The 22,678-nt window shown below is 42.6% G+C and overlaps 1 protein-coding gene across 3 annotated transcripts; it reads right to left on the bottom strand.

The window, feature by feature from the left end:
• Nucleotides 1–1,076: 1,076 nt before the first annotated feature.
• Nucleotides 1,077–21,850, bottom strand: hcfc1a (host cell factor C1a). 3 transcript variants are annotated; one of them, XM_083906274.1, is made up of 28 exons: nucleotides 21,712–21,850; nucleotides 20,398–20,598; nucleotides 19,744–19,892; nucleotides 15,668–15,828; nucleotides 15,353–15,561; nucleotides 15,057–15,141; nucleotides 14,858–14,964; nucleotides 14,583–14,762; nucleotides 11,832–12,074; nucleotides 11,582–11,727; nucleotides 11,370–11,501; nucleotides 11,013–11,228; nucleotides 10,414–10,518; nucleotides 10,084–10,300; nucleotides 8,714–8,850; nucleotides 8,472–8,619; nucleotides 8,125–8,345; nucleotides 7,124–7,943; nucleotides 6,717–6,871; nucleotides 6,167–6,298; nucleotides 5,877–6,084; nucleotides 5,446–5,718; nucleotides 4,560–4,666; nucleotides 4,320–4,454; nucleotides 4,057–4,242; nucleotides 3,653–3,950; nucleotides 3,497–3,560; nucleotides 1,077–3,397 (listed from the first exon to the last, which is right to left on the bottom strand). In XM_083906274.1, the coding sequence occupies exons 2-28, from the start codon at nucleotides 20,591–20,593 to the stop codon at nucleotides 3,358–3,360; spliced, it is 5,070 nt and encodes a 1,689-aa protein (XP_083762400.1). In that variant the 5' UTR covers nucleotides 20,594–20,598; nucleotides 21,712–21,850; the 3' UTR covers nucleotides 1,077–3,357. The 3 variants fall into 3 exon arrangements, with proteins under 3 accessions (XP_083762400.1, XP_083762401.1, XP_083762399.1); XM_083906275.1 differs by having other exon boundaries at nucleotides 6,717–6,868; nucleotides 11,319–11,501; XM_083906273.1 differs by having other exon boundaries at nucleotides 11,319–11,501.
• Between the last annotated feature and the right edge of the window lie 828 nt (nucleotides 21,851–22,678).

Here is a 22,678-nt window from a genome sequence, read left to right on the forward strand (position 1 = left end):
GTTTGTCATGTGGTTGGTTGGTGGTCACGATGCCCAACAGCTTTTGAGGTAGTTTAGCCTCGTTTAAGTGGGTGTGCCAGAGATGATAACCAATCGCTATCAAAGTGTTGACGTTGTGACTCTGGTGACATCTGTTCACCCTAGCCACCTCACAAGCAGACTGGCCTTCTCAGCTTCACCGCTCACATGAGGCAACAGGGTGTTTAACCCCAAAGAGTATATTGCAATCGCATTGCTTTTTGAATCAGGAGTCAAGTATCAGGAGGGGATTCAGCTTCACTACATCCTGAAAAAATGCTTTACCATTCACAAGAGCACTCATGATTCTGAAATGTACGAGTATTGTGTTTACCATGAAAATAACCTTAGCTTTTGTCCAAAATTAATGAAAAATGTGTCTAAATGTATCCGAATTTGTTATACAATTACCATTTGGAAGTATGAAAGTGTCAGCATCCTCTAAAAACATCTAAAGACTCCAATATTGTAGGAATTGGCCATACAGTGCAAAATATGTGGTCAAATTGGAAGACTAAGCTAATAATGCTAATTATGCAAATTTTCCAACATATGCAAATTAGCATCCAGAAGTTTCTCTATACTGGGGACACATACTTCACATTTCTGCAAAAAAAAACTTGGGGGTACTCAACATTTCCTGGTTCACCGAGTTGGCTACTGGACTACACGCACATATACTTAATCTCCAACAACCACAAGTGTGAACATAAATTGAAAAAGCTCCCCAGTGACTGGTTTTAGATTATCACTTCACCCAACAGAGTGGGAGTGAAGTATTGTTTGTGCTTCCACACTTGCACTTGCCAATATGATCACCAGAGGCCACCAGAGGCGTGTTGTGTGAACAGAGTAAAGTTTGCCATCTCCGATTGCCTTGTCCTGATATGGTTCAGATAACGCTGTTATGAATATAGCATGTGTTGTGACAGGAAGGTTTTGCACTGGTGAGGAGAAAGGAGGTGAGAGTCAAGTTGTATTTCTGAGAAGAAAGACACTATACGTCTCTTTAACATGTTTATTTTTTGATGATAAAAGATACATTACTCCCTACAGTACAAAAAACACACATTGGAAAATACAGGACATTTCCAGAGAACCTGCAAACAGCCGACGGAAACTCACAACACCTGTGATTGCTGAGAGCAGCACTTGTCCCAGTGTGAGAGGGAAAGTTCAGAGCGACCTCGGCACTGCTGATGATGACGACTTATCTAACAAGGGTGCAAAAAGAGTGACCCAGGAAAGGTACTGTGGAAGGGAAGGACACAACTGTATACCACATGGAGAGGATCAAACTCATTAAATGTTTTTTTTTTTTGGGGAACCTTCAGCTTATGGTCTAACTTAAGGCATCACTACTAAAATACACTGCTTTTGCATGCATGTCTAGTTTTGTTCAACAGACACACCGACACACACACAAATGTATGAATGCATATGAAGAGAAAGTCTTTTCTAGAAAGAAATCAGAAGAAACCACATAATGGAAACTGGAAAGTGTGAGCCGAAGAAAAGGCGGCAAGCGGACACCTCAGTTCTAATCTTCCTTCCTGGTCGTTACCATCACAACTGACTCTGACCTTCGAAGATATAAACTCATTTTCAGTCAGAAAAGTTTGGACTAGAATGAATGTTGCAGTGATTCAGACTGCGACTACAGTGAATCAGCTCGACATAAGCAAATTAGAACAATCAAGGAGACTATATATATTTATTTATATATATATATTTATATTTGTTTCTTTTATAAGTAAAGACACAAAAGGTAATCAAGAGATGACCAACATGTAAAAACAGTTTGTAACAGGTAGTTCTATAAAAGGCCAAGATGTTTTTGTTTGTTTTATTCTTTGCTCTATGAACGAACTAATTTACAGGCGAGTTCACTCCTGCAGTGTCCCCATTCAAAGACATATCACAGTTCACCATCTGTTGTCTGAAATACAGAGCCGTGGAAGGAAAAAATTAAAATTTATTAAATGGATTCACATACATCAATAGGATAGGGAAAATAGGTCTACTAATATAATTTGCCTTTCTAAAAAAAATGAAAGAGTTGAGACACCACATTCATAAGCATAAAAAGTGAAGGACAACTGATTGAGATATTAAGGTGGAAAAAGTCTGATTTTTTTTTTCCACGTACCCCAAGAACTCCACGTTTGGCAAACAAAGCAACACAAGCACTGAGTAGTAAAGAAAGTGAAAACTCCAAATCCAAAGTTCCCTTCAGTCCTATAACCGCCACAGTTCTATTGGAACAATTACAAAAGTCATTCTCTCATTCATCACCATCTGTTAACAGGAACATGACCAAATCAACTTACTTTAAAATATAGTGGCAACTTCAACACAGCCACTAATCTTTCCACAAACACAAACTATGGGGATGGACAACAGCTAAAAAAAAAAAAAAAGAAGATGCTTTTAAAAATGCACACAACATACACACAGGAGAAAAAAAAGCTTAAAAAATATAAAAATAAACTACACAAAAGATCTGCGTCATTGCTTGCTAATTTTTTGGGAAGATTTTGCAATATTTTTTCTGTGTGCTGCAAGTCTGTCTCACTTCTAGCAAAGTCCGTCATTCATTCTCTACAAGTCTCTTCCTTTGTCATTCTTCTTTTATGTCCACGTCCAAGTGTTGGCCACCAGTCCTCATCTTGGGTAAAAAGCGCACAGTGATGACTTTAGCAGGAGACTAGAGTCCAGTACGATGACTATACAGACTTGGTTCTTGTTGATGCACATTTGTTTTGAGCAAAACAAAAGGGAAAAAAAATGATGTCCTCTTTCGGTGAGGACAAGTGCTTTATTTGTTTCTATACCATTTTTCCCTCTCAGCTAAACTAATGCCTTCACAGCCTTTTTCAACAATGTACATCGTCTCATGTAGTCTCTCTCTACGTCCCCAGGTTTCACAAAAACAAAAAAAAGGTAACTTTGCGCTCAGGCTGACTCCCAGTTTGTGAAAGATGTAAATGCTTCTCTATACTGCTCTGAACTACTGAAACAAGCCAAAAAATGATGTTAAAGGATGGAAGAGGATATCACTGAAAAAGATAATGTGCTTCTAAGTTTGTGTTGATCTAAATATAGGACGACCAACAGAACGATGATGAAGATGGGCTTTTATCTACAAAAACATCAGATCTCAGATTGACTTTCTTCTGGGCTTCATATGGTTGTTCTGCCTCCACTGCCGTCTTGATCTGAGACTTGAAGGTCAAGGATGAGATTAGGATGTGGAGGTGGGGGTGAAGGTCAGTCTTGCTGATAAAAGGACAGCGAGTGGAAAAAGGACAAAAGACTGGGAGGGGTCTCTGGGCAACCTCACTGGTCCGTTCTTGCCTTCTTTGGACCAGTAACCTTACTGTAAAGCAACACATAAACCACACATAAGCTTTGCATGTTTTCATCATTGCATCAGTGCATGTTCATGTGCAGTCCATGTTCACAGAATCACACTTACGTATCAGGAGAGGTGCCTGGTCTTTTGGGGGCTGGTTTTGCAGATGCGGCATCTTTGCCCGATTCTACAAAGCAGAACATTTGTTCAGATGTCTGCTTCGTCCACTGGTGAAATGCTCACACACAAAAGTGATAGCTGATCGTGTGCTATGCTCACCTTGCAGCCATCGAACTTGGGTGGCGGGACCGTAGCCCTTTTCGTTGCGGGCGGCAATGCGGAAGATGATGGCAGGCTTGGTGGTGTAGTCAATGTGGGCGTTTGAGAGGCTGGACGACTGCACCAAGCATGAAGGGTTGGGTCCACAATACACACGCATGAAAGCTAGCTGGGCTGGGGTGGAGGCCTTTGCTTCAGCCGTCTGGTTGCTCTGGATAGCCAGGTACACAGAGTATTCGATGATCTTCCCTGAAGTCACCGATGGTGGCTCCCAGGTCAGGTGGGCTCCATCTGGGCTCTGCAGAGAAATAAGTGAATCAATACTCGTCAGTGTTAGACAACATCTGGGGTTAATGTCAGAAAAATGAAAAAGTTCAATCAAAAAGTATGACTTGGTGTCTAACCTTGCTGATTTTGATGGCGCACGGAGCTCCTGGGAAACCTGGTAAGCAAGTCTTGAATGCAGAGATCTCTGAGAAAGATCCGCGACCACAAGCATTGATTCCAGCAACACGGAACTTATAAGCTGTTCCAGGCTGCAACTCCATTTTTTTCATCTGGCTGTAGTCAGGCATGACTCCAGAGTCGTCCTATACAACAGCACAAGAGGACAAAGCCATTAGAGATCCACAGAGCACGTACAGTCATCTGATCATGAAACACTTACGTCTCCGTGAGAATCATCTGCTGGCATGTAGAAATGGGTGACAACCATATTTGTCACTTTTACGATTCCAACATCAAACCACTGATTCTCTTTCTTTACAATGGGTTTCACTGGGGTTGGCTGAGGAGCTTGTTTCTGAATAGAAAGACAACAAATATAGTCAATGAAAAAACATCATCTTTGTCTCCCCCTCTCTCTGCCAGGACTGAACACATGTTTACTAATGGTACAATGCCTCACCTCTCCTTCAATGCCATTGGCAACTTCTGCTAGAGCAGCAGCTGCCTGCAGCTTGGCTGGACTTGCCACTGATACCGAGGGTGCAAAGGTACTTGATGGAGCCAGCGCTGTGGAGTAAACAGAAATACCAAAAGGATTGATATATTGTGGGCAAGAAAAAACATTCAAAGTAACCCCGGATTTCCACTGGATGCGTTACAGCCGCGCGTTTCTACTTCGTCCTCTGCCCAGCGTCAATCGCACCAGGGGCGTTACAGCAGCGGCGCGGAGCCTTGAGAGCCAGCGGTATTCACGGAAAAGATCGCGCGATAATCTTGAACGGACGCGAGATCCCGCGATATACTGTGTGTATAAAGGAAACAACAACAACACAGCTCCTTTTCATTCTCCGACGTGGAAGAACTGTTGATCTGATGTTATAAATTATTTTGTGTTTCTCCCCTTCAATCACTCGTCGTACATTATTACTCTCCGAGACCCTCTGATTAATTGACTGTTGACCTGGCAGCACCAGTCACGACGTAATGTTGGCTATATGACAGGCTATATGACCTGCGTATTGTGTTTTATTTTGAAAGGGGGGCGGAAATGTTTAACTTTGAGTCTGTGTCGCTTTTCCTGTCTGGTGCGAACGGCTCTGTTGGAATTTACGTGGTTCAGCAGCGGCAACGGCAAAAATAGAACTGCTACTTATCGATAGTGCTGCATCGCGCTGAGCCGCTTCTGGGACGCTGCTGAGGTGTTCCGCAGCGCGTCTGGTGGAAATGTTCTCATTGATTAGAATGGAAGCGATGTGCAATGGCAACCGCGCTGCTGACGTGCCACGGCTGTAACGCATCCAGTGGAAATCCAGGGTAACAATAAAAACATACTCATAAAGTCTTACTCTCAGCAGTGGTGCGGGGCAGCAGAGACACTACAGCACTGGTGACAGCTGCAGCCATCTCATTGTGTCCATTGCTCTCGACAGAGGGGTCATTGAGGCTGTCAGCAGGGGCCAGGCCCTCAGTAGGTAAGCTCGTGTCTACAGTAGCTTGTTGGGCTGCTGCCTGAGCCTCCTGCAGCTGTTGCTGCTGCACCAGTGCTGCCAGCTCCTGCTGGGTTAGCATGATGGGGATGGTGGTGGGTTGCTGGCTATCTCCAACTGAATCACTTTCATCTGTAAACAGAAAGTATCTTAAAAGGCCATTCATATCATAACCACGGTTGTAGTTCTCAATCTAAGTAAAACTAATTGTGTCCACTTCACGACAGCCAGACTGAGCTCCATGAGGCTACAGTCGGTAAAAAGGTGTAGGTGTGTATGATTGAACTCACTCATTACAGCTTGCTGAGCTGCTTGGAGGACAGCCTGGATAGCCAGGGCTTGAGCTTCTTCAGTGGCTGCTGCCTGAGCGGCAGCCTCTGCTGCAGCGGTCACAGCAAGCTCCTCGTCTGACAGGCCTGTCACCATTAGAGTGGCTCCCTGACCCTCAGACATCAGCTCTGAGGGCAAGTTCAAATCTGTTGCTGTGGCTGCTTCTCCCTGACAGAACACATTTCACAAGTTAAAATGACATAAGTGGGGGAAAAAAGTGCACTGACAGTTGTGTCATGACAGCACCCACTTCTGCTTGTGTCTCCATGGCAGTAGATCCCTCTGTAGGTGCAGCTTCTGCTGATGCTGCCTCTTCAGTCTGCATTGGTTCCTCTGTGGAGCTGGCAACAGTACTCACACCCTCTGTGATTGATGAAATTGACTAGACAGAAAAACATCAATTAATATAAAGATAATGACACATTTATCTTGCATTCTATCATGACATGAACACATGGGCTGCAATCTTTAATTGGTTATTAATCAATTACTGAAATAATCATCACCTTTTAATCAATGGATTGGAATATTCTTTTATTATTTAACCAGGTTTTCTGAATTTCTTCATCTTAAAAGTTAATATTTTCTGGATTCTTTGCTTTATATGACAAAGAAACCCTTAAGACTGATCAACCTTGGTTTGTAGACAAAACAATACATTTAAATCATTGAGTTTGAAAATCAGTATCACTAATCACAAAATATTAAACAGATGAATCAATTATGAAAATAATTGCTAGTTGCAGCCCCAAACGCTTACAGCCTTTAATCACAACATAAATATGTTAATAAGTTGTTACCGGTACAGAGGGACCAGGCGCTGGTGTGGACTGAGTGACAGTCGTAATGGCTCTGCCCTGGGTGGTGGTGGTGGTGGTGACCATACTAGTTGCTGCAGTGGTAGCAACCACCTCTGTGCTGGTACCTTCGGTTCCTTCCTCTGACTGCTGGGCTGCTGACAACATACACATGCACCATTTAAGTTTGATTTCATTCCCATTAATGAAGCAAGCATTTACTATGTGGCAGGTCAGCACTTGAACAAGTACTTTTGCCGTTTATGTTAGCAGGGCACAAATCTAAAATAACATAGAAATAGGGGTGGTGAGAATCGATTCTTGGATGCATCTGGATTCAGACGTGGGCGATTAAGAATCGAATCACAAATGTAATACTACTGGATAGTAGTGAATGACGACATGCCTACCTGTGCCTTCGCCCGTCTCCATGCTGCAGGTGGCAGTGGTGGCTGTGTTGGTGGTCCCCGTCTCGTGTGTTTCACAGGGTGGGTTGGAACACACCCTCTGAACTAGGCCTGCTGCTGTGCTGGTCTGCTCATCTCCCATACTGGATGTTGCTGTGGACGGGGTGTTGGTAGTCCCCGTCTCCTGTGTTTCACAGGGTGGGTTGGAAAAAACCCTCTGCGCCGTGCCCACCTGGCCAGCGTTCATGTTCGATGATGCCTGAGTGGCTGTGTTGGTGGTTCCTGTCACATGGGTCTCACAGGGTGGGTTGGAGCACACCTGTTGGACACCTCCCATGTTAGATGAGGCTGTGGTTGCCGTGTTAGTTGTCCCAGTTTCATGGGTCTCGCAGGGTGGGTTGGAACACACCTGTTGGACACCTCCCATGTTAGATGAGGCTGTGGTTGCTGTGTTAGTTGTCCCAGTTTCGTGGGTCTCGCAGGGTGGGTTGGAGCACACACGGAGTGCAGACATGTTTGATGACGCAGTTGTGGCTGTGTTGGTGGTTCCCGTTTCATGGGTCTCACATGGTGGATTTGAACAGACCTGCCCAGCTCCAATTGTAGCAGAGGAGGTAGTGGCTGTGTTGGTGGTTCCTGTCTCATGGGTTTCACAGGGTGGGTTAGAGCAGACGAGGGTGACGGTGCCAGAACCTTCCCCAGCCTCAGTTGAACTGGGCTGCTCAGAAGTTGGTGAAGCCAGGATAGAAACGGGTAAATCCTGCACCGGTTGAGCTTCTACTCCACTGGGAGTTGTGATCAGAGTCACCTGTGTGGGCTGGTTCTGCGGAGAGGACAACAATTTCAGTCTAATCTTGGGCCAGATTGCAGGTTTCAGACAAAATAAAGAATTTGTGGCAGTAGCTCTGTGACTGAAGAGTAAGTGCTGGTGCTGAAATGTAGTAATAGCCGACATCCTAATGATTACAAGCTTGAATAAGGGAGGACAACCTGCTGGGACCTACCTGCACTGTGATGGTAGAGGATGGCAGTGTGGAGGCAGAGGTCAGGCTGGTCTGAGCAGCCGACACAGTTATGGCAGCTGGGCTGATTACCTGGCTGGACAGGGTAGAAATGGTTCCTAGTGTGGTGATAGGGGTGACCAGAGAGGCACTGGAACTGTCCACTGTCCCTCCTGCAAGGCTTGAGGATACTGTGCCAGTGACGGTGCCAAGAGTGGTGACACCTGGAAGTGAAATAATGGCATTAAATGACAAAACCAGCGATAAGTTCGAACCACAAAATCTGTGTCAATAATTGTAATGCCCCAAGATAATATACCACTTAAAAATAAGACCATTATTATTCTTACCAGTAGTCCCCTTGACAACGAGTGTGGTGACAGTGGGCTTCACGGACGACACAGTCACAGGTGTGACAAGTCGAACGCCACCCATTGTGCCCATGGGCACGGTACGCAGTATAGTTCCTGGTTGTCCTGGAGCACCCTTCAAGACCACCTGCAAAGAAAAAAGTAAAGATTAGCTTCTATGGTAGTTCTCTCACATGGAAATCACATGTATGAAGTCTAATCCACACACGTAGTTAGTTTACCTGCGTCAGTCCTTGTTGGCCAGCCGCAGTAGCAAGTTTGGGCACTGCAGTGATGATTTTACCAGGAGTTCCAGGGGTCATCATCTTTGTAGTAAGAATTGTAATGGGCGTTTTCATGCCTGCACTGCTCGTCACACCTGCACAGACAAACATGAAAGTCAGGAATACATTCTCACCTGATAATCCTGGCCGGTTTGTTTCTGTTTTGAATTATCCATTGCGAAGCCCATCACATATATTGAAAGGTCTCAAAAAACAAACAAACAAAGACAACATAAACATTTTCTCAAGACCAGGGATCTAAAACTGGTATCAGTAAATATCTAGACCAGGGGTCTCCAACTCAATTTGCCTGGGGGCCGCGTGAGTTAGAGTCTGGGTGAGGCTGGGCCGCGAGTGTTGAATGACATCTTCTCCCTGGCACTTGCGAGTGGAGAGACTGCAGGTCTACAGGTGTGGCAGGCTGAGGATGCACGGACGCACGTTTAAGTGAAAACGGAATCACATATAGGCTGCTATAGTAACTTGACAACAGCTGAGACGTTGCGATATAGATGTGTGTGTGTGGAACTGCTGTTTTGAATCAGCGGCTGCTACAGCTTGCAGCTTTTTTTCTCTCCCACTTGCGCCGTTCTTCCTTATCTTCACTGCGGGCCGCACTTACATTAAACTTTGATATCAAGTGGGGGGCCACAAAATATCGTCCCATGGGCCTGCATGTCTGAGACTACTGATCTAGACAAATTATACTGCTATCCAAAGTTATATTCTATTTATTTAGACTTATGTCTGACATAAATGCCTCAGTCAAGCAGAAGTCCAAATGAGTAATATCATTTAAGGAGGAAATACTCATGTCACTTGGCTGTTGTCAAATGTATTGTTAAGATTTACATAAATGCCTCCAGTCCACTGGTTTAAATAGGAAAACTACTTTTGGCAATGTGGTAATCAATTCAGTTTGCTTACAGCTCTCCATCACACCTCTGTGTTCAGTCATCATCAGCACCAAATAGTATGCTGAAATATTGCAAATATAAGATGGAAAATACACACACAACTTCCTGATATTGATGTTTAGAATTTGTTTCTACTCCCAAACGCAGAACTACAATTGACCACCAAATGTATCGCTGCATTCAGTCACTCGATCATGATCGATCAGTCAAGTCAGTCAGTCTGAGCCTTCTCCGCCTGGAACTCACTACCGAAACCCATCCGTGCCTGTACTGACCTTTCCTCATTCAAACTCCTCAAAACTCATCTCTTCAAGCTATATATTAAGTGTATTATTATTATTATTATTACCGTTATTATGATTTAAAGGCTGTTGAGATAAAGTTGTTGTAAAACAGTAAAACGAGTATGACCTGTGGCTCCAGGCTGGGTCATGATGGCAGACATGGGGATAGTCTTGATGATTGTGGTGCCCTGCTTAGTGGTGGTAGGAGAAACACCGCTGATGTTGAGGATAGTGGGCTTGTTTCCTGTGCCTCCTGCTTGTGAAGTGGTGATGATGGTTGTAGGCTTGCCATCTGCAGAGGTCACCAGCTTCAGGATGGTTCCAGCTGGGAGTGGACCCTTTGTCTGGGGGAAGACGACAATGTTACTCAACTATTAAGAGAAAGACAACTGGTGCCCGTCTCAGGAGTTTTAAGCTACATCTTGTTTTTTCCCCTGCACTCATGCAGATAGCTGACCTGTATGAGCTGTGTGAGAGGATTAGTGGAACCTTGGCCTGTGAGGGCTGATGTCTGCACTGGCTTGGTTTGTACCACAGACATCATCTTGCCAAGGTTGGAGATCTGCCGACATAGGAGAGAGACTTTAGTTCATGGGTTACCAGAAAACATTGGACAGTACAGGCAGTTCAGGAGTAAGTAGACCCGTAAACAAGTGGAATCATATCATTCCATTCTAACGGATCAACAGACATGCATATCACTAACGTCACAATCCCAGTTTCTTAGAAGGGTTCTCTGCAGGCCAACAAATTGTGGACACTCGGTGCGCACTGTGAGCCGGCACAGGAAAGCTTTGCTCGGCCTGTCCCGAGGACCAATCGCAGCTCTTGCCATCTCCGTTGTCCCTTGACGGAGTGACGGACACTTAAAAAATATTTTGTGCAGACGGAGACGCGCACTTTACGCAGGAGTATAAATTGGGCTTTAGTCTTGTGACTAGACAAACACACACAGTGTAAACGGCCATTTACAGAAGCCCTGACTTGTAACATGGCCGAGAAAGCACCAAAGGGTGAATTAGTATTACATTTCACAAAAGAGTCCTGTTTTCTTACCAGAGTACCACTGCTGCCCATGGTGAGGGGACTCTTGACCAGGGTGATGGTCTTTGTGACTCCTCCCACCACAGTGGTTACCACCTGTGCCTGCTGGGCTACCGTGACTGCACCAGACTTGTGCACAGTGATGATAGGTCTGGTGGTGGGGGAGGAACCTGCTGTGCCCACCTGGGCTGCAGCCGTCTTCAGCATGCGTGTGGCTGGGTTACTGACCTACAAGTACAACACGGATTTAACAAATGATCTGTAGCTGTCAGAATGTACTCAATTTTACAAATGAGAATTGATAAATGAGCTTTGCACCATGACTGGAGAAGCCATTTTCATTGTGGTTGTGCCAGGAGAAACAGCTACCGTTTTGAGAATGGTGGCACCCGCAGGAACATTGAGAACTGTTCCTGCAGAGGAGGGTGGGATCTTCTGTGTTGCTGCAGCTGCTGCTGCTAAAGCTGCCATGCCACTCATCTGAGGGCTGCTGCCAATTGGCTGAAACAAAGAAAAGGGTAAGTAATTGTAGAAAACAAAAGTTTTAAACATGATGAAATACTATTCAAATGTGTCCATACCGATCCTTGGGTGGTTTGGGCAGGCATTACCATTCGAACACCTGGAGGAAGTGATGTCATAGTGACAGACTTCCCAGGCTGGCTGGGGCGCACTGTGACAACAGACGCGCCTGTTGCAGACTGCTGAGCTGCAACTTTCAAGATAGCTGAAACATAAAGGGAAGAAATGTTTTGCTCAGTTTCAGTTGTGTTTCCTAGTGAGTACGTAATAAATTAGAACCATATACATTTTTAGCCATGAGTGCAATACCTGTCTGTGGCAGGCTCTGAGCAGAGAGTGCTGCTGCAGCGGGTGCAGGGCTCTTTGGAGAGTTTACAGGCTGGGAGAGGGTATTGCTCATGGCTGGTGAGGCTGCAGCTGGAGTTGCAGGAATGTCATACTTCTGTAGCTGCAGTAAATACGTGTCAGCAGTGGAAACTGCACCCCAGCTCACCTCAAGAGAGTTTGTATTGGCACGAACTAACTGCACCCTGGCGGGGGCATGTGGCCGCTCTGGACAGGGAGGAGAGAATAAATTGACATTGTCTGAAAATCACAATTGTCTTTCAGTAAAATCAAAAACATGATTTTTCACATAGATTTTTTAAAAACTATTTTGTAAGTCACTGAACAATGCAACCAAACTATTTGTAAAAACATAGCCCTAAAATAAAAACAAACAAACAAAACATTTCTGAACAGATTATATCAGTTTTGCCAACATGTGCCAAGTACAACGGATATTTAAGAAGTATGCAAGAATTGAAGTATACTTTTTGCTTAAATCTTAATTTAAAAGGTAAAAATGCCTTTAGACATGTGCGTGCTGTGGTGTCTTTAATAGCTCTGTGTGAGTGTGAGAGGGAGCATCAGTTGTGTGTGCTATGAAGGATGACGCAAAGCTGTGCTTGTTCACTTGGTCACTGTCATTTCTGACCACCGTCTATAAGCTAAGCAGGAAAGCCAACACAAGCTTAAGTCTTGTTGCACTTCAGGCATAGACTATTATCAGCATCAGTTCTTGTGAAACATAACAAGGCTTTTGAACGCTGAACTTTTACTTTTGCAAATAACTGTTGTTAATGTCATGTGGGGAAAAGCCAAACCGTATTCCATATAACAGAGGTTGAGTTCTTTTTAGAGATTAAACTCCTCCAGGGCTACAGACTGCAACCAAAATTTGAGACAGTGCGTCGAAACTTGTCGGTTGTTTTAATATAAACTCGGGCTGAAACGATTCCTCAAGAAACTAGAGTAAATTGAATATTTTTTTAAGGCAAAAATGCTTCGCCTAAAGGCAGGGTTCAACTACCATTTTGATGCGGAGGACAGAGCCAGTAATGCCACAGCACACTCAATGATAACCGTGACACACGGAAGAAGATATAGACACAACTTTACTTGCCCCCCTTGTGGGGATAAAACACGTAGAGAAATTATCCAGTCTGCTTTGGAAGAGACCGCTTGGAGACGCAGGAGCGACGAACAGTGCAGGAGGGAGAAGAGAACAGCGCAGGGGCGGTGCGCAGAAATAAAAGGGCTGTTAGTCTGCACCAGATGAGGGGGCAGTACCACTTTTTTATTTATGTAGATGTATTTTACTTTTAAATGTGACCATTGTGTGGCTTGTTTTAAGATTCACTGGCCGATTATTTAATTAGTATTTAAGTGAAACAAATAGTTATTTATTTAATTTAAAGAGTGTGTCTTTTTGTAAGACTCTATAGTTGGTGTAAAAGTATTGTTGTTAATGTCTTACAATAACACATAATAGTTATAATTTAAAATTTCCTGCAAACTATTTTTTTTTTTTACAAACGCCGTGGGCCGCCGGTGGGCTGCCCGAGAGGTCCTACCACCGGGCTTAGCAGGTTTTCTGGGGAAACCCTGAGGAACGGAGACAGAATTAACCATGCCAGGGGAAAGAAAGGGAAATAATGTCGGTTTACATTTACTTACTTTAGCGACAAATCTACTGACTTTCTCAGAAACATAAATACTTAAGGAAATGCACAATTCTGCTGCACAAGAGATCCAGCTAACTGTATTTACTGCAGGCAGGCAGGCAGGCGCAAACATACACACAGAGGAGCGCAAACTTCAGCGCCGTCAGAGCAACTGTTTTCTGCAGTGGTCAATAATAGACATTACAGCCATGTTTTTGAGCATAAAATGAAGTAGTACACTGTAGAATAATTTCCACCCCCGCATTACTGCTGCTGCTGTAAAAAAAAAAAAAAAAAAAGTAGACAAAAAATTCGACACATGGACCTCGACAATCGACTCTAAAATTGTGTGAAATTCCCATCCATAGTCGGCACTGCTGGCTAAAACCCGAGTTAAGATAAACACCGACAGCTGCTGAACCAGTAATGCTTACTTGTGAGGAGTTTTGGGTTTGTTTATTAGTTTTGGTTTGTTGTTTGTGTTTAAAAGGTGCATTATGTAATAAATCTAAAGCAACTGGCCATAAAATCCTCCCAATATGTCACAGAGACCCAAGAATAATGTTTATATAACATACTGAACTCACCAACAACAACAGTACAGCCACAATATTTGCATTAAAAAAATATTATGCAGACTGCAAATCATGTTTACGTTTTAAAATCATGTTTTGGCATGTGGCGCCACCTACCGCCTTTTACCAATCATTGCAGTCAGTTGAGTCTTAGCTGCTGAGCAACCACTGGTTGCCAGTTACGTCAAAAAACGAATCCCAGAAGACCTCAGTATTTTGAATTTGAATGTAGTAATCGTTTTTGGCCACATTCTTACATATGGCACCTTTAAAATAAGGAAATAGTTTGATTTGGCAAAAAAAAGAGCGAAGGAAAAACACTGATGTGTGCAACAGCATAGAACAGCAATGGACAGAATATGCCCTATAGACGATACTACAATCTCTCCGTTTTGGCAGATTGTTTTCACGTAATCCTTCATGATTGTTTTATCACCCACCCCTACTGATAACACAAGCCACTGAAAGCAAACCTATCAATAGTGTTATAATACACCAACCTGTTTCCAGGTACCAGAGGTCTTTACAGCAGACTTGGTTGTTCCAGGCTTTACGGTAACCATCACGGCCACTCCAAACATAAAGTCTGGAATTGATGGCCACAGCACAATGGCCAGCACGGGCCCTTGGGGTGTTGTCTTCTAGGGTATCCATTAACACCGTCTCCCAACACATGTTATCTACAGACAAATGTACAACATATAATATAAAAGTCAAAATTCACTGAATGCCATCACAGTATTTTATGGAATAGAAGATATCTAGTTGGACAAACCGAGATTTAGGCAGGCAAGAGTGTTAGTGCACTTCCATTCCTTCTCATGTGTGGCCACCTTGACATCATCCATTACCAGCGGAACCCATCCTCCAAACACATACATCCTGCAGAGAGAGTTAATGGAATCAGAACAGCCTCTTTTATAGGGAATTAAAATGTTCAGTGTTTGACATGTGAGGTGAAGTAGCTGTCTCACTTGTTTGTGATGGTGGTGGCAGAGTGAAGACTTCTAGGAAGTGGAGCTGTGCCGCTTACTGAGGGTTTGTTCCATGTCAAGGTATCTGGAGAAAACAACATGCAATAGGATGTTAGACAAAAGCATAAACAGATGGAGCAAACCCAAACATTATCAAACTAACTTTTTCACACATCTCTTGAAAGTATGGGATTGTGTTCAATCTTATTTCGCATGATTAAGTATTGAGGACAGAAAGGGGCATTTATAAAGTTAACAAGTGCTGCCATTTTTATATTCACACTTAAGAGACCTACCAATATCAAGTGTCCACAGATCTCCAAGACGACAGCCGCTCATCCCTCCATATATTATCAGGCGAGATTTCCTGCTTATCTTTTCTGTGTATACCACAGCAGTGTGGCTCTCACGGGGAGGAGGCAAAACTCCATAGGTGATTGGAATATCCCATCCAACCACACTGGAACCAGCACGAAGCTCAAGTGTGTACAGATCATTTAGGTATCTGAGAATAGAAAACACACATTATTAGTCACCAAATGTTTATTAGCTGGAGCACAATTTCATATAATTATGTGTCTGACTGGCTTCTGCTGCAAAAACATATGTACCTGGGAATGTTGTTTTTTGGGTCCTCACTGTCATTGGCCAATCCACCAAACAGGTAGCATTTGTTACCAACAAGGGAAAAACTGTGGCCGAGACGAGGACAAGGAGGGGGCCCATTCTTTGGGTTTTTTGCTTTCAATTTTTTCCATTCCCACCTGCTAGCCTAGATTAGAAACAACAGTGGGTTATAAAAAAGATTACAAAGACAACACAAATTTACCTCATCCAATCAATGTTAATGTAAAAATACTGCCGCTCATTTTCCATGTTTTCTGAAGAATGTGTTAACAACCTTATAGCCTTACTGCAAACAGAATTGTATTACATATATGAATAAATTATAGTTATATTTTTATTAAATTGAATTTATAAAATAAATAAATAAATACATATAATACATACACATAGATATTTGTCACTTGAGAAGGCATCAAAAATAAAATAAAATCAGTTTAGACTTGATAAAGAGGATTGCTGATGCTCACATGGCAGAAGAAGGAAAGTTATCACAGGGTTTCTAAGTGTCAAAAACTGGAATGAGACACATCATCAAGAAATTCAAAGAGAGCCAAACAATACAGAACAAGCCTGGCAGAGGTAGGAAGCGCACGGCCGACAAGCATGCAGAGAGGTGTTTATGCACAACGTGTTCTTCGTCGGCCGCCTCTGTGCTCTGGAACAGAATAGTCATACAAATGCTTGTACATGTGGGCCTGCACGGCCAATCTTTCCTCGAAGGCGTCCATGTTGAAAATGAAGAGTTTGCAGCTGCAGCCGACAGAGTTACAAAAGTTTGGAGGTGCACGACCAAGCGCCACGACACCTTTTGGAGCTGACACGCCTGGCCCGACACAGGATATGGCATCATTTTTGTTGCGCCCGGCACACTACAGCGACCATAAACCTAGCTTGAGCCATGTCAGGAATCGCAGTCTCAAAGAAGGTGATCACTAGAGCTCTGCACAGAAATGGACTGTGGGGTTGCAGACCAAGAAGAACTTCACTACTCTTCTTCACAAGAGACACCTTCAAGCCAGACTGAAGTATGCTAAGGACAACCTGGACAAAGATTATGCATGCTGGAAGCATGTCCTATGGTCAGATGAGACCAAACTAGAGCTCTTTGGCCATAGAGACATTGCTTATGTTTGGAGAAAGAAGGGAGAGGTGTGTAACTCCCAAAACACGGTCCCCACAGTGAAACAGAGTAGATTTTGAAAGAAAACCTGAAGCAGTCTACAAGAAAACTGGGTCTGGGTCGTCGCTTTGTCTTCCAGCTCAAGAACGACCCTTGTGAAGAACTACCTCCTGAAGACCAAAGTGAATGTTATCGACTAGCCTGCACAAAGTCCTGACTTATAACCCATTGAAAATCTTAGAGGTGAACTGAAGACGAAGGTCCATGTCAGAAGGCCATCAAATCTGGAGTAGCTTGAGCGATTGGACAAAAAAAGAATGGTCTGCGATTCCTCAGGAGACGAAAACAACTGCAGGCTGTTATCCAGCAAAAAGGATACACAATTTCTTCAATGGGCTGGTATGTGTTTAAAATACAGATACTGTACAGTGCACAGTTGTTGTTGTCACCCTTATTTGTATGAATTAGTCTGTTTAATTTTGTAATTTTAGGCATGGGACGGTTTTAAAAATTTATGTCACAATTATCCTGACCAAAATAATTGCAATTATCAATATTATTGTGATGACTGAAAAAACAACAACTGAACAACAAAGAAACAAACAAGTTTTAATATATTTTTTTTAGATTCTTAAACAGTTTCAGCTTTCGGTCTGCACTTACGGTGTTCAGAGACGTTGCAGATAGGATACATATTTTTGGTTAAAAACGATTTAATAAGATCATAGATGATGACAGAATTAATAATTAAGAATAAATGATGAAAGATGTAGCTCCCCATAGGCAGATTAAGACATAGATCGCAAGCACTGTATGTTGATGGATTAGACAGCATTTTCAAGTCACTCATGTGAAATACTGATGCGTTTCTTCCAGGGATTTAAATTAACACCGTCCCGTCGTCCCGGGGATGTAATTAATTGTCATCGGGACGATCAATATTCTCTCTCAGGACGACCACGGGACGAAAGAGAATTTTGACTGACTAAGTTTTTGTTTTCTGTTTAAGTTTTCAGCCCTTTCTGTGAATCAGAACGGGTTCCACTTACGGGAAATACTTATGTGAAAAGGTAAATGGCTGCTCGCTCATGTTTGTGTTGTTCAGTGAGACGCAGAGACTGCTTCTCTCTCACTGTGCGCCGCTTGAGTCGCTGCTGTCTGCTTTGCGCGCCCGCACTGCATGTAAACATTTCATTAATGTTGACATGTTTGTTTCAATCACTGAATGAAGCCCCGCCAGGCTTAGCGTTGCTTGTTTATTTATTTAAAATAGATTGTTTTATACACCTCTGCTTTTTCTATACCGGGGAACAAGGGCGCATGCTCCCCCATGTAATCAGCGCATCGCACACATATGTCCAGGTGCTGATTGAAACCCAAGTCACACTATCAAGTGCGTCATTATTACGGTTACACCGTTCTTGTCAATAAAGATGTTATATTTAGGGATACACCGGTAATTTGGCGGGTGAAACAGAGCGAGTACATTGTGGAACATCACGCTGGAAAGTCTCTGCGCAAAAGCGAAACTTGGCTGCGTTTAATTTTTTTTTTTTACAAAAACGCGGTGGGCCGCCGGTGGACCCGAGAGGTACCACCGGGCTTAGCAGGTTTTCTGGGGGAAATCCTGTAAACCAGTATGCGCAGAGAGAGAGAGAGAGAGAGATCTGCGCTCTTGGTCATTAGTTCATTTACCTATTTTTGTGTAGGTAATATGTTGTGAAATATGTTTAAACTTAAATCTACAAGTAGTTTTGTCTGGTTGTATTAGTTCGTCCTGTTATTGACGTCATGCTGTCATCACCTGACAGTCTGACTGATTTAAAGCCCCCAGATGCAGCGGATGCAGCGCACACCAGATGCACGCGTCATTGATATCCTGCGCAAATACAGATATTCGAAGATTTGTGTTTTTTCAAACGTCATTTTTGAGTAATTTTGACAGCCCTAAACAGCTTCATGCAAATCTCAATGCATGGCCCTTCTCATGACGACTACAACCCACTAAATGCAGTCACTAAATGGGAGTAGTGGCAGAAGGTCCGGTAGGCCACAGTTCTGTGACTGAGCGTGTTGGTTGTCATCTACAACACAACAAATCTAGTCTGGAAATAAATATATTATTTATTATCAACATAATGTTTTTATTATATTATCAGTAAGTAACAACTCAAAATGTAAAAAAAAAGATTTTCGGGATGATTTAGGACGATTCAAAATGTTTTTCGGGACGTTTCCCGGACTGTGGTGAAAAAAGTTAGTTTTAATCCCTGGTTTCTTCATTCACGATTAACACGATACTCGAAATTCACCACAATTAAAACAAATAATTTGTGCACACAGAAGACACTACATGTGAATGACCTGTGAATGTTCCATTATGCTTGTTCTTAATTCTGATAAATTAGAATTCTGGACCATTCAGGGTAGAATCATATTGTTTTAACAAGCTATTATTTTGCTCACCTCTAATAATAAATAGATTGAAATGCGTGTTGACTAAAATCTTCTGACTGCAATAACAGCCTGAATGTGAAGACACAATGCAACAAATTATTGATCTTCATTTTATTATAAATTAGGATTTGTGTTAATTTAGGAGATGTCTTTAGCTGAACCACACTGACCACTGTCACATTAACATAAACAAACTGATACTTTGTGTACCGTTACTATTTCCTCCTCTCCTAATTTTACAATATCTATAATATATGATGCAAAGAAACAAGCAATAATAAATGCATGCAAACATTTACAGGCCGCATTTACATCACAGTAAGAGCCCAAAATGTATATATAAACAAAGTTTGTTAGAATTATGTGTGTGTGTTCATGTATGTATGTATGTGTGTATGTATGTATGTATCATCTAGAACAGTTGTTGTTTTTATACACAGACAAGTACTTATCTAAATGCAAAATAAAAAGGGGCTGTAATACCTGTAGTTCATAGAGGTCGTTGCTGTACTTTCCATACTCCACCATTCCACCAAACACCAGCAATCTTGTGCCATCACAGACAAAACCATAAGCAGCACAACCAGGGGGGATGTCACCACGGACCGCTGGGATAAACCACTGGTTTGTTGCTACATATTAATAAAAACATAAAAGAAAATTATCATATTATCTGCTATGGAGTTGTAACTGTATCAAGTACATGAACAGACCTAAAGACCTAAACAATCCTTTAAGAAGAAGTGTAATGGTAACATCTTCTTCACTGGTTTATGTAAAGGAAATATGGGCATTATATGTCTAAACCAACCAGAAACATTCATTTAATTTTAGCCCGCCTTTTTTAACGTGCATTAAAAACTTTTTCCCAGCAGAGGGGGCTATATTTTGCTGGACCATAACCGTCTTGCCTGCTAAGGCCTGTATTCTAATTTGTTTTGCAGACAACCAATCGAACAACAAAAATAACGCATAATAAGGGATGTGTTCACCTATCAACAGATTATGTTTAAATAAAACAAAATACACAGATGCGTTGAATATGATTTCGCATCTGCGAATACATGAACTATTACAGTAACAGTAAAGTCAGAAAAAAACAAAAGCTTTAAGTTAAAATAGTAAAGTTAAACTTACCGGTGTTGTATACATGTAATTCATCCACAATGCCTTCGTTCCCACCGCCAAAGACAACCATGAGCTCCTTTATAGCCACCGCTCTATGACCATGTCTGGGCCGGGGCACTGGACCGGACCACCCGAGGACCCGTTTCCACCGCGGCTGCAGAACCGACGCCGTGGTCCCAGACACCGCGGAGCCAGGGACAGACATGACTTCTGCCAGATCAAATAAAAAGGGAGCATTGATCTTGACTATTTAAGCAATCGTGAGCAAACTGAGCAGCAGCATCACTTAGTTTCCCGTAACCAACTTATCTAACAGTTTGTGTGGTTGCAGAGGCAAGCGCTTAAGAAACGAACGCAATCCGTTAAAAAACTATATACAAAGTTAATGCGTCAGATAAACCACTCGATGGCAATAACCGCTGTTGAATGCGTGTTGCAGTTGTACTAAAAATAACACACGAATGCGTGCCCAAAACTCAAGTGTTGTCTAAGTTGTATGACCATTGAATTGAGTCCATGGAAGCCGCCATCTTGCAGCCAAACAAACCCCCGCTAACACCGCTACAGTCTGAAAAATGGCGGAAGCGAATGAAAAAGATAACTGTATGATAGCAAGCCAATCCCAACGACAACTACATTAGTTTCAATACAAGCGAAGTCAGTGGATAGGAAGTAGCCAACTTATTCAAAACAAGTTCCAGTTATAAAGCAGACTAAATCCACAGTTAAATCCGTTAGCAAGAGTCGGCTATTTTCATGCTTCTGTGGGAGTCGCCATATTGTAGCTAGCAAGCTTAGCATCCTCTGCACCCACTTTGTCGCAGTTGTTAACATTAGAAACATTAACCTCGCGGCAATGCTCGCAGTCATAATCAAAACCACTAACATTTTACATTAGACCCAAATACAAACAGCGAGTGCAACCATGCTTTCAGGAAAAGCCTCCTGTGTGATATACTCCGTTAGCATTAGCCGCTAGTTGCTCAACCAATTCGAACAAGCTAACAGCGTTAGCAGAGCGGCTAGTGTCTGTCAAAGCGTCCCAAATAGAATTTACAATGAAATGCAATTAAGTGTTGGGATTCTTCCGAATGCAGAATTTACCTGGCACGACCGTAGTTGCAACAGTCTTGTTAAATTGTATCTAAGCTGAGTTACAGCACATAAACAGAGTATTATTTTGTTTCATGCCGTTTGTGGAAGCAGCCATCTTTCGGTGATCGGCCTATTTCTATAGCTCCCACAAGAAAAATGGCCGGGCGGTTTGTCACAACAAAACATAACAAACTGGGAAAAGCGCTGAAATTGTTGATTCCAACTTACCTATTTCGATGCAGTAATTGCAAATACGCGGGTAGGTGATCTAATCTGGCAATTATGACCCAAATTCATTCGGTTTGAGAAGAAATATTTCCTCTCATGCCTGCCTGGAAGCTGCCATCTTCTTGACAACCAGAGGCGGAGGAAAATGGAAGAGAGTTGGCGTCACCCACAGTAAACATGGCGACAGACATCCGCTTACTAACCATTTCTCACCGAAACGCATCGTTTTTGTTATTTTCCAAAGCGAATTGTCATAGGCTCCTCTATATAATGAGGCGCTTCGGTGAACACTTGGAATCCAAATAAAGTAAATATATCACGAGTGATAGCAAATTATATCAAGTTGTGTTATAATACTAGGCTTATTGTCCCTTACTAAAGATGGCGTCATACGTGTAGGAACCCCTATAATTTCAATGTTGGTGATGATTTTTAATCGGACTCAAAAGTCAGTTAGATATACTCAAAATATGCACAATAACAACCTGTAGCATTCAAATACAGTATATTAATGTTATTGCACCTCCCACTGATAACAGTCCTACATTACTACATAATAACAACACAATCAGCATGCTCAACAATCAAGTTTAGAGAGAGTTTATTCATACTCTTACATTGGAACTCATAGTCTCATTGGAACATTTAGTTTTGATGGTAAACCTAAGTTGTGCTTTGCTGCATTTTGTTATACGTCCATTAGATGGCACCATGGTAAATGGCAAATGGTTTATTCTTTATATGGTCTGCTGCGTGATGTAAGTGTTGTTCACTTATAGCGTTGAGAAATAAGGAGGGTTTGGTTGTTAATGTATTCTAGGAATGATTCAGGATGCCAGTCGTAGAGTAAAGTACATGAAGTAGGACTTAAAAACCCTACACACCACAGGTATGTTTTCATGTGAGAGCACTAGTACAAAAGGTAAATATGAACTAGGAAGTTGCTCGAAAAGGTGCAACAAAACAA

This window comes from Microchirus variegatus, assembly GCF_963457635.1.
Source record: "Microchirus variegatus genome assembly, chromosome: 19".
Classification (NCBI taxonomy): domain Eukaryota; kingdom Metazoa; phylum Chordata; class Actinopteri; order Pleuronectiformes; family Soleidae; genus Microchirus; species Microchirus variegatus.